Source organism: Podarcis vaucheri (genome assembly GCF_965113315.1).
Source record: "Podarcis vaucheri genome assembly, chromosome: 14".
NCBI lineage: Eukaryota > Metazoa > Chordata > Lepidosauria > Squamata > Lacertidae > Podarcis > Podarcis vaucheri.
Genome location: NC_138752.1, coordinates 38834293 through 38848940, shown reverse-complemented (window position 1 = coordinate 38848940; position 14648 = coordinate 38834293). Strand labels below are relative to the sequence as shown.

Below are 14648 nucleotides of genomic sequence, written 5' to 3'. Positions count from 1 at the left end.
AGTACCAGGTTGTGGGCTGTGTTGCTGTTTAGATACCATGTCATTTTTCAGATAAATTTCATTGAACAGTGTCTTTAGCCTGATTGTGAACCATTTGCCCCCATTTTAAAGGACCACCATATTGAGGGCCAATAAGAATGTGAGCTGCAGACTCAACAAATCTTGCCTATGCCACACACTTGCTAGATGGCTTTAGGAAAGCCTCTTAGCTTCAACCTCTGCCCCCAAATATGTGAATAATAATGCTGTTCTAGCTTGTGAATTTGTCATAAGGGTTACTGGGAGAATGTATGTGAAGGCCTTCAAACATTTGGAATGTTCTATGAAAATGCTGGGTAGTGTTGTTGTTAAAAGGATTATAGCAGACTTCCCAACCTGATGCACTCCAGTTGTTGGATTACATTCCCATCAGCTCCAGTCACCATGTCAGGCTTTGGGAGCTGGGCTTCCTCCCCCCTTGGCCCGTAGATAAGCAGTACAAAGAGAAAGCAGTCTCTTACCAGTAACAGAAATGCTTAATGAATGCAGCAAAAGAACAAGCCACTATTCTCAGAGTGCAGGTGCTCCTAATTAAGGTTCCTCCCACTTCCCTCTAGTCACTTCCGTCCTCTTGTCTCCTAGCAACCTGATTTCTCAGCCACTGAGCCTTTTGCGAAGCCACCTTATCTAATCTCCTAGCCTTAGGACTGAGAGGATGTACATCTTCCAGTGAGAGAGAGCCTGCTATCTCACTCTCTTCCCTTTCTTCTTATTACTGTTCTGCCCAACTATTATCTTCCGAACTGTGACCCTCAGCAAACCACTGTTCCAAATCAACACTCCTCCACTGCTCTTGTGGAGTTTCAGGATCCTGGCCATGAGCAGGGGTAGGGGTAGGCTCCGACCATTCCGCATCAGAGTTGTACTCCTCAGCCTGGTCTCTGACACGCCATGGCAATGGATAGGGATGGTGAGAATTGCAGTAGCCCCCCCCCCAATGTGGAGAGCCCCAGGATAAGGCATAGCAATCCAGGATAAGGCACAGTATGCCATTGTAGTGTGTTCTACCATTAGCTGTTACTTCCCTGGAGCAGTGCTAAGTGAGACAAGGAGGACTTCATTGTGCGTAAAGGTTGCTACAAAAGAGCAGAAGCTACACCAAAAAGGCAAATGTGGAGGAGAAAAGCTGAGGGCAGGATCTGTGCCTGTGGCCAGCTTGTTGACAAGATGATTTATTACCTACCCGCCTCTGTACTTTCTCTGTAGGTTCTGGGACTTGGAGAAAGGTGAGAACTATGTACTGGATCTGGATGAGCAGCTTGGGTTTGAGATAGGAGAGTGCCTCAACTGTGTTTCCTTTTGCAATGCTAAAGGTGAGGAAGAACTTTTGTTGACTTCTGATGACCCAATTATTCAAATTTGCAGTCCCATGGCATTCATTCAATTACACTCTGCTTGGCTGAGAGTTATCTATTGAAATTGCTATGAAATTTAAATGTAACTTGCTTATATATAGTAATAATCCCTAACAGAATGAAGGAGCTTGGAAAATAAACATATAAATTGTAAAACAGAGGAATTTTAACAGGTATTAGGTAGGACATGTGCCTTCACACATAGATTATTCCTTGGCCTTCCACTTCTAAAGGCTCGGTGCAGATGACAGTGCAGCAATACATTACTGCTACCGTTAAACTTTATTTTGTGCCATTTGGACACTGAATGCTGTTCAGAATCTGGAAGAAATATATGGCCAGGCTGGCAAAGAAGCCAGAGATAGGTGCTGAGCAGTGGGGAGAACTGAAAGGCAGTAGGAGGTACAGATACTTTTAATACACTTCACTGATCAATTTCCCCCTAATATCCCAAGCCACTGTTGGAGGCAGCATTTGTGCTGTGTGCCAAACATTCAAGTTTTACGGGCTATGGAGTGTTCTTAGTCCTGGATGCAGATTCAAGTTATTTGTACAGTGTGTGACTTACTAAATTAAATTTGGCTAGCTTAGTATTATGTGTGGCTGCCACTCTTGTCTCCTTCAATGTTAAAACTGAAATCCTTTGTTTCTCTATTTCTCCAACCCTTTTCCTCCAAGCTCTACCTCCTCCCTATATCTCCCTCAATCCTTTCCTCTTTTCATCACCCCACATCTCACTCTAGGACTTTATTACCCTGTTGTCCTTGTCTAGCTCCTCTATATGCACCTTTCATTTTTACAACTCGTTGCTAGCTTTCCTGCCATTGCCACATCTGTAGAGAAAAGCTGATTACTTTTCTTGGGGATTCTTCTTACAGTGCATACACTAGGCAAAGGTTTACATGGCGGTGGGGAACTTGTGCCCCCCCCCGGTGTTGTTGGAACTCACAACTCCCATCAGTGTCAGACAGCATGAACAGGATGATGGGAGTCATAATCCAACAACCTCTTGAGAGCCACAGGGTTCCCATCCCTTCCCAAACGCAAGTTGTGTTATACAGACTTGATTGCTTAGACTAGAGCATGGTAGATTGTTGGGTTTTATATAGTCCAATATAAATGATGATGGTGTTGGCCTGATCAGAAGAGTGTGGTATATTTTGCAGGTCTCCTATCAGCTGGCACCGACAGAGGGAAGATAGCTATGTGGAGGAAAGTGGCATCCCCTGCCCAAAGCACTTGCTCACAGGAAGCCAAGGACAGCTGGAAGCTTCAAGCACCTACTGAGCTTGAGGGCAATATAGTTCAAGTACAGGTAAAGCAGCGAATATATTCATTTCTACTTTTTTTGTTTATTTAGGTGTAATAGTGTGTACCATGGAGGATTCATTCAACAGTAAGCAGGTTTGGTGCACATATTAAACTGCCTGAAACAGGTTGCTGCCACCCTTCCTCCTTGCTCTTCTTTCCCAACTCCTATTTTAAGTAGGTATGCATATATTTGATTGCATGTCCAGTTATAGTAGTGTAGGGCTGGACTCTCATTGAGCAGATGTGTACCTCTGATTTCTGTAACTTTTATGAATCTTGCTGGTTTCCCCTCCCGATCTATTTGGCACATTGGTTTCACTTGACTCATGGTTCCTGAATCACTTGCAAAAGGAAACATCTGTACATTTCCCAGTCCTCCCCAACTGTCTTTAAAAATTATTTCACAGAGGACAAAACCATGACAAATTTTTGTATCTGACAAGATTTCATGAGCTGACAACTAGTTTTTCATCAAAATTCCATTGGATATATCCTTCCACATAAGAGGAGTTTTGTAAGCTATAGAAGTCACATCATTCAGAGGTAAAATTAAAACAATTTGGGAACTGCTTTCAAAATTTCTATACACTCTGTCATATCAGAAGTTACAGTATTAACCAGTCTTGCCCAGTCGCGCTGCCTTGAGTATGAGCTGTAAAAGAGAGCCACTCCATACTACTAGATAGCGGGGAACCTGTGTCTCTCCAGATGTTTCTGAACTACAACTCCCATCATCCCTGAACATTGACTATGCTGTCTGGCACTGATGGGAGTAGGATGTCTAGAGGGCCATGAGTTAATTTGTTTGTTTATTATTTATACCCCGTCCACCTGGCTGGGTTTCCCCAGCCACTCTGGGCAGCTCCCAACAGAATATTAAAAACATGATAAAAGATCAAACTTTTTTTTAAATGAATCCATGGGTACAGATGTTGCTTCAGCAGCAGTCATTCTCAGACCAAGCTTTAAGTAGGAACTACAGCTCTATCTCAATAGCTAGCTCTGCTTTTGTTGAGAGGAGCCTCTTGATTTAAAGGGGTCCAACCTGCTTTAGCACTCATTGACTCTCATGAAGCAGACGAGACTGTAATTGTGCTAGGACTTCACTCAGGAATCCCCTAAGTCAAAGAAGGGCCATGTGACATCCTTGGGTGGGCCAGAGGGGTAGTGGCAGCACAGGCTCTTCTTGTATCAGTGCTTCCAGTTGGTTAGGTGCTCCTGGGGCTGGCCCAGAAGACAATTCCCATTCCATTCCAAATCCACAAGCATGAAAACTGCTATAGAATTTTGAACTTCACTGAGTTAACATTTTAAAAAAGAAATAATGTAAGTGGTATTCGCTTTTTGCTCATGCTTTTTAAAGAATCTAATGCTGTAGTTCAAATGCATTGTGTTAATTTTCTAATTTAAAATGAGTTACTTGTTGTACTTAATCTCTCTTTCTTCATATTATCTCTAGTGGGGATCCAAAAAAAATTTGTTGGCTGTAAACACAGGCAGCTCTGTAGCAATCCTTAATGAACAGGCAATGTTGTCACACTTTCACCAGCAAGTGGCAGTGGTGCAAATTTCACCAAACCTATTCAACATTACCTCCTTCAGCACAAAAATGACTGACAACCTTCGCATTGACATGCACGTGAATGGAGTGTGTTGTACTAAGGTAACTTGCATCACTGCCAATAGATTTTCTTGTCAGGTTGGGCTTCTTTGTGGGGGGATGGAAAATATGTTGTTTGTTTATTTTTTAAAAATGAATGCAGAGCAGCAGTGATAATTGATGCAGCAGCCAGTAAAGCACATACTGTGCAGGCAAGTACAACTAAACAAAAACACAATACATGAGATGAAGCCACCAGAGTTAACTACCAAAACTTAGAGTAGACAGGACAGACCTAAAGGATAACTACAAATGTTTCAGGCAGACCTTCCTTGGGGTTCCCACAGTTGGGTTAGAAGCCCAGGAAAGGCCCTCTCTTTGGTAGCTACTCTGATAATTCTGCAAGCAAGGATACCTGAAGGAGGGACTCTAATTATAATCTCAGCTGTTTGGCAAGTTCATATAGGTTCAGACAGCACTCCTTTATCACCTTTTGTGCAAAAACAAAATTGCAAGGTTTTCCTCAAGAGAGAAGGAGCATATGACAGTCAACTGCTATAGCAAGGCTTTTCCACCCTCCAAATCCCAACCTCCTTCTGCTGTTGCCTGTAGGGAGGAAAATTACCATAGGGTTTTCCTAGCCCCCTGATGTTAACATAAATATTTACATGGGTGCAGAGGGGAGTGGATTTGAATATTTGATGCTGTTGCATGACATCTAAACAAGTCTAGCAGTTCTCTGTATGGGTGTAACATCCTTTCCTAGCATCAAGATGCAGAACACCTTCACTGCTTTCTTACTGTCTTAGTCTGAAGAAGCTCATTTGTATTCATTTTACATATTTACTGTCAGATTAATCTGGTATAAAACTCCCCCCCCCATCTCTCTCTCATAATAGTATAAGAATATTCCATGAAAACATTCTTTTTAAAAAAATCTGGTTTTAATTCCCCATAGAGTCATCTCCTGAATTTCCATTGCTTATAGAACAAAATATCTGTAATAGAAAATAGGCCTGCCATTCAAACAAATTAATTGCCACAACACTGCAATTTATTGATAAATTAGTCTTGGGTTGCTAGTAGTAAAGGGTGGTAGCATTTAGCAAAAACTGGTTTTATGTATTTTCTGTTTGCAAAGCACAAGTTTTAAGATGCATTTTTTAAAAATTCTATGGCAAACCTTAGGATGCTGTAGCATTCTGGAATGGAAAGCAAGTTGCTATCTTCGAACTCTCAGCTGCCACTGCACGAAATTCAGGTAAGATGAAGGGGCTTCAGAGTAACTTGTGAGTGTGGATGTTGGATGCAAAGTACCCTGAGGATGTTTATACAGCCAAAGTATGTATGTATGTATTTAATATTTACAATCCATTCTTTCTCTATGGTGCTTGTTGGGTTTTTTTTTTTTTTTTTTTTGCCTTGTGATATAGGCTGTGCTGGAAGGTAGTGCTTTTCCCAAGACTACTTAGTGATGAGTGGAGATTTCCCACATCCAGACTCAGTACCTCTCCATATACAGTCTTCTTATCTATATTCTATATTACCAGTTTGCACAATATAAATGGTGGCCCAGGGAGGCAGCAGAGTCATAAAAGTATGCAGAATATAATTACCAAAGACTGAGCACGTGAATTCACTATGTTCAGGAGGCTGCGTCCCTGGTGCTCTTTTTATTGGATCCGGTTAAAAAGCAGGCATTGTATGTTTTATAAACTCTGAATAGTATTGAAGTCAAGTAGGTGCAGTAAGATTCAATATTCTTTCCTGCCCATGCTACCTTAGGAGCCTTATTCAATATGGTGCCGAGGAAGTATCTGGAAAGACTTTCTGTAGTGCAGTTTGCTGTACTTAAAAATATAGCCTCATTTACATTTTTACATTTGATCTTGGATGGAATTAATCCATGAAAGACAAGGTAGGAGAAAAGTAGTGATCATTTTCTGAGTGCTACACTGATCGATGGAAGAATGTGATGATGATTAATTGGAAATTACACATATTTTATGATAAAAAAAAATTCCTTCCAGTAGCACCTTAAAGACCAACTAAGTTAGTTCTTGGTATAAGCTTTCGTGTGCATGCACACTTCTTCAGATACACATGCACACGAAAGCTTATACCAAGAACTAACTTAGTTGGTCTTTAAGGTGCTACTGGAAGGAATTTTTTTTATTTTGACTATGGCAGACCAACACGGCTACCTATCTACTACTGAAACATATTTTATGGACCATCTGGATGGAACTCTTAACTGTTTCTTTCAATAGGTTGTGATTGTAATGGAGAAGTTCTCTCTTATGTGGTTCCAGGTTCTTTCCCTTGTGATTCCCCCGTGCTGGCTATGCATGAAGAAAATCTTTACACAGTTGAGCCAAATCGTGTTCAAGTTCGCACCTGGCAGGTAAGCAAGCCAATTTTTATGTGAGGATGATTGCAGGCGGCTGCCTCACGAAGAAGGGTGGCGGGGTGACATTTGGTAGCAGAACCAAAGGCAGTCTTACCAATACAATCAGGCCAGTTAACAGTAATGTCATTGTTTATCCTTCCTGCCAAACCTGCTTACATAAAAGTGGCGATGATTAGATCAGAAAGGCGCACTTGGCAGCCTAATCCTGTGTAGAGACACAGAGGACCACAAAAATTAATTAAAAATGGCCTTTCCCCCTGATCTCTGCTCTATCCAACATTTTTCCTCAATTGGAGGAAATACCTTGAGGGGAAGAACCATCTAATTTTTCCAGTCTCTTCCCCCCACCCCCATTTCATTTCATTTGTGTGCTATGGTTCCCTGTAAAACTGAGGTAAGAAACCTCCAAATTTTCTTGGACTCCAATTCCCATCAGTCACAACTGGCATGGCTAGTGGTCAGGGCTCCATCAGGAGGAAGGGCAGGATATAACTCGAATAAATAAAATGTAAGGGAGTTGTAGTTCAGTGACATCTGAAAGGCGTCAGCTTCCCCATCCCTACTGTAGCAGAAGAAGTTAAGTGCCAGACTCCCATGCTGGGACAGTGGAATACTTCATAATTTGTTGTTTCTTTCCTGTGAGTGTGTGTGCTGATGACACATAACATTCAGACATCTATTTTGGAAACTGGGGTCCCAAATAAATAGATAGATAGATAGATAGATAGATAGATAGATAGATAGAGATAGATCCTACAGTTAATATGTGATGTTAAAGTTTCAGATTGGTAGAACTGGACAGTTGTGGAGGGTAACTTTTTTCTTTTCAAACATTTTGATGTCTTTGTTAGATATGGTGCTGTGGGTCTACTTGGTAATGAGTCAAAATGGTCTTTTGTGGTAATATATCAATGAAAGGAAAGTGATGGTTTTAAAGTTGCTGCTCTTTTTCTCTTCTAGGGCACTGTAAAACAGCTGCTGGTGTTCTCTGAATCTGAAGGGAATCCATGCCTCCTGAGTGTCTGTGGAAATTTCTTGACTGTGGGAACAGACCTGGCTCACTTTAAAATCTTTGATCTTTCTCGCAGGTACAAACAAACAATTAATGGAACTTGATTATATATCTTTTGGTTCCTTTTTAAATTTAAGGTTCATTGAAACATTATTCTTGACATTAAAATATGAGGAGTAGATTTTTGCTGTTTTATAGATTTATGTAATGAATAAAAACTGAATTTCTTAAGAATTACAATTGTGTAGCAGAGATGACCTGTAGTGACTCAGAATTTGCAAGAGGCTTCAGACATTATCATGATCATAGATCATTCTGTTTGTATTAAAATATGGCTCAAGTATAATTTCATGATTCAGCATGTAGAACTTTGGTAGATGCTGAATTTTTTGAAACTTCTAAGGTATGTCAGGCATAGTACTGGTTGTGTCACATACTTTTTGGTGTGTTCTGTGATACCTCTTTTATACTTGTAGTGCAGAAGTTGACATGGTTGCGCTTGCTAGCATAGAGCAGGCATGCAGAGTTTGTGTGGGAAGGAAAGAACTTGTAATTCCATCTGGTATGATATTGACTAATAACATAATGAGCCATTTTCTTCCTCACTGTGGATTGCTCCTCAAAGATTACTTACCATGTGGATATCATTGCTTTGTAGGAGAATGGGACGTATGCCAATGCTTCTCATAAATGCACATTATATGTTTTGCCAAGTATTGGCACAATGGGAACCTGCAGTTAGCCTCAGTGAACTTTGCTCTGCGTGTGCAGAGCAAAAAAAAAGTCATCGCACATGAGGATACACGCTGGCTTCTTACAAAGAAGCAAGGATCATGTGAGAAATTAATATATGAAATGACTCACAAATGAGCCAGAAATGACTCTTGTGGTTACCAAAAAAGCAGCTATCTTAAGACCAAATTACTAGGAGGATTTTATTATGATGCACATATTCCCATAATTTTAGTGAAGAGCTTGCTCTTGTTGAGCAGACTGCCCTAACTGCCTCATCTCCCCCACAGGGAGGCAAAAGCACACTCGAGTAGCAAGGCCCTGGGTGATCTGGTTCCAGGCGCTAGTGGGATTGCATCTGTAAAGTGTAACGCAAGTGGCAACAAAGTTAGCATCCTCATCAACAAGGTGAGTCTGGACTGTCCCTTGCCTGTGACTAAAACCTGAATGGGGCATGGAATGGCTAGGCCAACAATGAATCTCTTGTTGGGAGGAATCTGTGATCAGTTTATTACAGACTGCGTTCAAGCCATAGCTTGATGCTCTGTGAACTACCTATGTGCATTCGTGTTCTGATTTCTCAGCTGATTTATTGGGAAACCATGATTTGCCTGCAAACCAGGACTAGCACTAAACCAGGAGAAATGGAACACACAAGGGATTGAGGGAGCAGGCAAACACAAAAGTTCATTCACATAACACTCAGCCGTGGCTTGGCACCACATCTGAACCAACTTTACCAAAATGCAGCCATCTGCACTAAATTGCCAGTATCACACTGCAGGTTCCATACTTCCATACAGGTTCCATCACTAGTGTGATTTTAGTGCAAGCTTCTACATGGAGTCCAGAATGTTATAGAATAGATTTCTCCCATGCCATGCTATTCTGGATTGCAAAGTACAATGTTTCTTTGGATTATTTCTTCAACTCTGCCAGTTCTGTAGATGCTGGAGGTACAGGCAGAAACCAAAAGCTGGTGTTAATATAGGTTTGACTTTTCAAATAAACTCCACTGTCTAGGTAGATAGATAGATATGCACACACACATATCACAAGCATATATTATAATGGGTAAATCAAATCAAATAAATTTGTGCGTTATGCACCTTAAAACAATGGTAATTCAAGAATCGATGTGATTTGAGGAATTACTTGACCAAGTTTGAGAACACCTAGAGAACCATCTTGACCGCTTTGTAAATTTCTTTTTTCTTGCTCTGTTTCTTCCATCCCAGATTGTTTTTTATTAATCTTCAGTTTTATGAACCATAGTGACTAGAATGAGACAATTAGGCTGTCTTTTCCTGTTCAACTTCTCTTATTTATACTTCTGTAGGCTGATGGGAGTCTTGACTCCAAGATCTGTTTCTATGACATTGAAATGGACACAGTCACTCTGTTTGATTTCCAATCTGGGCAACAGAAGGATGCCAGGGAGATGATCTCCATTGGACAGGAGGCTGAAGGGTGAGAATGCTTTTTGAGCCTGAGGTGGAGATTATTGATGTGAATTAATTAATGAGAGTGGAAAAAAACATTAATTATTTGCATAAGCTCACCTGAAGACTTCTTTATAGGCAACTTAGAAGTTACACATTTCTTATTTACTCTTTGATATACTATAGTGTGTGTGTGTCCATACACACGTACATACGTTCACATACTATACTATACTATACTATACTATACTATACTATACTATACTATACACAACCCCTTGTGGAATGGCTCTGTGAGAAGTCTTCTGCTAGCTCTTGTGCAAGAGTTCACAGAACAGCACTAATATTTTTTCCTCACAAAAGAGATAAAGGCTCCTAGTCTTTTGAAAAGCCTCACAATATTTGCTGTTATGCTGCTGGGCATAATCAGTTCAGTTTATCAATTAATGCTAAGCTCCATGTCTTCTTCCCATGGTACCAGTTGTTTTGGTTGCTAAGGGTGGAGCATCACCTTATAGAGGTAACTGTAGCACTTCCCTCTTCCCAATGGCAGGGGTGACTGCCACAAAGGGGGACAATATTTCTAAGAAAAAGCAGCAGCACTAGCCCAGCTCTGTGCATTATATTCTGTTCCCAGTCCACTGGCATGCTTCCCTTCCTCTTGGCTTGGCACCACAATGCTAAACTGGAAGTCTCCAGGAAGCACCATGATAAAGAAGCAAGGATGTGGCAAGGAAGAATGCCATGCCACCATTCTTTTAGGGTGGTGTACATAGTACCATTCATGCAAGACATGCTGCATTTTCTGTCATTATTTCTACTTTACCTGTATTAATGTGTGCACTGGTTCCCTCCCTCCCTATTTTTTTTTTTTTTACTGCTCCTGTCATTCCGTTTGTTTGTTTGTTTTCATTTCTGCTGGCCAGTAGTTGTTGTTTGGGAGAGGATCTGTCTATAAACCTTACGTAAGTATCATCAGCTAGAACCAACAAAACTCCTAATTATTTAGTTGAATTTGGAGTCTGCCTTATTTGGCTTATTGTTTTGCATTATAGCACTGCTTCTATACTCACCCAGCGGAGGGAACTTAAAGCTGCCTCACACAAGAATAAGCTGCTATGAACAACAATCTATAGTGTTTGATATTAGTGCCATGTAGGGATGGATGAATCAGTTTCACTTTCACATATGTTCACCTATAAGATCATTATGTCCTGTTTCTGCATTACTCTGTTCTTTAAAAAAACTGCACAGAAATCTGAAGCTAGTCAAGTTTTTATTGGCACTTGTTTTGTTGCTGATAGTTGGCTTTATCTATAATTTTAGTTTTTATTTTCTCTTATATTAATCACTATGATTTTTGAATTGCTTTTGATTATGGTTTTAAATGGAAATGTAGTTTATAAACATATAAACCATCCACCAGGGGTCACTGTAAAACTGGATCTCCTGTTTACCAATATTCAGCATCATTTTCATGGTGTTTATAGGGGAGGTGTGTTCCCATCCAGTCTTTCTCATCTGTACACACTAACCCCAATTGGAATTTGGTGGGCCTCATGTTCTCATGAGTTTCTGGAGAGTTGATTAAATAAGGTGGCCCTACATGTTGGCTTATTTCTTTTCTCCCTCTGGAATATGCATTTATTGCTGTGGTTCTATCATTTAATTGTAAGTGTTTGCACTCTTAATGAGTTGGCATCGGGCTGTCCTGTCCTCAGCAAAGATGCCCATGGGGCAAAGGAGGCTTTTAGTTGCAGCACCATGGAGAGCTGCAGGTGAGCAGCTTTCAGTCCTTGAGTCTTAAGAATGGACTAAAGCCGTTTACGCCTTCAGGAGCAGTTCACCCTTCCTTCAGAAGTGGCAATAGAGCCTAGCATGCCGCCTCCTGCCTGAAAAGTCTCTCCAAGCACATTGCCTGCCTTGACAGGTTGAAATGGGGATGTGGGTTCCTGATTCAGATCCCCAATGGGTGCAGAATCTCAGGGTATGGATTGTGCAGGTCCCAGCTCAGGCTTCAGGGATCCCTGGCTCAAGAACCCCTGATCCAATGGACTTGAAATGTGAATTGGGCCTAGACATTATATTTGCTTGTTCATTATTGCATTTATATCCCACATTTTCTCAATGGAGCCCAAGATGCTGCGTACATGATACATGCTGGGTGGGATTTGCCGGGGAGAAGCGTTCTTTCTGTGTCCTGGTTCTTTTGGTAGATTGCAAATTTGCTGTACATTCTACCTTACTAAAACTAACTGAACTGTCAGTTGTCAGTAATAGCCTCAAGGGGTAAGTAATATGTCTTTGATGACATCTATCACATGTAGCATTAGCTGGAGCTCACCTATCTGATTCTGTTACAGTTTCAAATCCAGCATATACAGTCGTCTGGTTCTTGCTTGTTTGTGTCCCCCCCCACCTCACCCCCCAAAAAAAATCACCCTATATTTTGATTACTAATTATGGATGTGTTTTACAAGTAGTTGTGGTCTGGATTTATACTTGTGTTGTCTATGTAGGAGAAACACCTCTGAATATCCAGATCTGAGTGATCGTATTCCTACTAGTCACTTTTGGGATCAAAGCGAACCAAGGCTTTTTGTGTGTGAAACAGGTCGGAACCGAAGTCAGCAGTCCCTGGACAAGAATCAGCAATCAGAAGAAAACTCAGTATGTCTTTCTCCTATTCTCCTCTGGCTTGTTGCACTGTAGGGATTGGTTGTTGATGTTAACTCTGTGCTCAGGGGTTTAGCTAGAATGCTTCAGTTGGTTGCCACGAGGAATCCTTCTTGAAGGTCTTGAAACTTAAAATAAAAGAGGCTGACTGTATGAAATCTTGTGACAGTAGCAGTTCACATGTTGTTTAGCATAAATGATTGTCAGGGTTTGATAATAAGGAAGGGTTCAGCCAGGAGTCTCCTCTCAGTTCCACGATTCAGGTATTTTTCACCTTCTCTTCACCTGCAGAGTGTCTAAAAGGGGGATAATCTCTGTGCATGTGTAGAATTCCATTATCTCTGAGTGATCACAGCTGCCTGTGGATAGCCTTGCCCACTTTGGGCTATAGCCCCACCCACTGCCAGCTGCAGCCCCTCCCACCAGCAAAAATTCAGCCTGTGGCAAATTCCCCTGAAGGAATGTGGCCCTCAGGAGAAATAATGTTCCTCATCCCATGTATAAACAGAGCTAGATGCACTAATGATTTAACTTGGTATAAGCCGTTTCCTCTGTTCTGCAGTCTAATATATAGCTCTGTTTTGTTTTTGTAGCTCCTCTTTAGCAAAGTGGTTGGCTTATGTCAACATAAATGTTTGCAGGGGCTTCCCCTGTTGAGTGAAGAGGTGGTTTGTTTCTGAAATACAGGACGCTTTGTTACTGTCTTTCTGGAGTACAGGCTGATTTGTGGTGTGACTTTATGATCAGTTTAGAGAGGATCCCTGTAACTTGGCCATCCGTAGCAGGTGTGTGTTCTGTTGTTTAACTGAGAACTCTGCCAAGTGAAAATGGAAAATAAAAACAAGCCGTAAAAAGGATATTGCTGCATAAAACCCAAATAGTGTTCAATTTCCCCTTCCAGGTGGATGTTTTGATCGTATCCTTCTTCATTACTGAAGAGCATGGGCTTTTGCTCCATGATCGCTTTCCATTGCCATCAGCCTACCGGTCTCTTTTGGGAATGGAGGTGCCACATTACTATTTTGCCAAAAAGGTAAGTGGTCAAAGAGTTTATAAAGAGTTGATCCTTGAAAGCTTCCCCCTTATCTCCATGCAGGAAACATTTTGTTCTCTGGATCAGGTTAAGGTAAACTGAGACTTTCCTGTTATTATTTATAAAGCACCTAATGTCTTCCTGGGTGCTGTACAAATATTACAGCAGACTTACAATCTAATACACATGCGGCCTTGCAGTTTTGTACACATGATACAAAAGTATAAAGAGATAAGAGAATAGGAAAACAAGCAAATTCAGCTTCCAGTTCAAAGTTACATAAAACATGAAGTCCTGGGGTTTTTTTTTTTGTTAAGACAGTGGTAACTAATGAAGGCTGTGGAGGGACAGTACAGTAATTTAACTGTGCAGTCCTTGATGTTTCTGTGGTGGCTGTTTCAACTACTTCTCCTTTATGGTTTCATGTTGACCATAGGAGATGATAGCTTCTCCCACTTCAAAATGTGCCAGGTAGCACCAGATGTTACCCCCCACTCCAAGGAGTGGGACATTTCACCATCTGGACAGTTGGATAGTCTGAATTTCCAGCCACTCTCTGGTTTCAGGGGTGACTGATAAAGGCTCCAGGAAGAACAATAAATGTCCACTCTCTGGACCTTAGGGTAGGTAGGTGGGGGCAGATGAAATCCTTTGGAGCTGCCATCCAACAGCAGCAGAGGTAATTAAGTAGCAATGCAAATAAGAAATCACTAGAAATTACAAGCGATTTGATTTGTTTGCACTGTTCTATCATTTGGGGCTCTTCAAATGTGCATAGAATGACACTCGAAGTAGCAGAAAAAAGCAGCATGATCAGTCCAATTCCATATGGTATAATCTGTTCATAGTCCACCAACATGCTTCCCATCTTCTTGGTTTGCCTTTTTAACACTGAACTGGAAGTCTTAGTGAACCACGGTGACAAAGTAATGATGATGTGACACTGAGCAATGCCATGATGCCATTTTTGAGTGACGCACAGAGCACCACTCATACTGGATATGCAGTTGATCCCCATCTTCATTACAATTGAGAGCA

At 41.1% G+C, this 14648-nt stretch overlaps 1 protein-coding gene across 2 annotated transcripts in view; it reads left to right on the top strand.

Moving 5' to 3' along the window:
- IFT140 (intraflagellar transport 140) overlaps positions 1-14648 on the top strand; it is an 80686-nt gene that overhangs the window by 10680 nt on the left and 55358 nt on the right. For both annotated transcript variants that reach the window (XM_082200022.1, XM_082200021.1), the window contains exons 8-17: positions 1246-1352; positions 2561-2709; positions 4165-4368; positions 5494-5566; positions 6618-6709; positions 7676-7803; positions 8750-8867; positions 9799-9929; positions 12421-12571; positions 13479-13610. In XM_082200022.1, the coding sequence (XP_082056148.1) occupies positions 1246-1352; positions 2561-2709; positions 4165-4368; positions 5494-5566; positions 6618-6709; positions 7676-7803; positions 8750-8867; positions 9799-9929; positions 12421-12571; positions 13479-13610 (1285 nt within the window). The remainder of the gene's footprint in view (positions 1-1245; positions 1353-2560; positions 2710-4164; positions 4369-5493; positions 5567-6617; positions 6710-7675; positions 7804-8749; positions 8868-9798; positions 9930-12420; positions 12572-13478; positions 13611-14648) is intronic.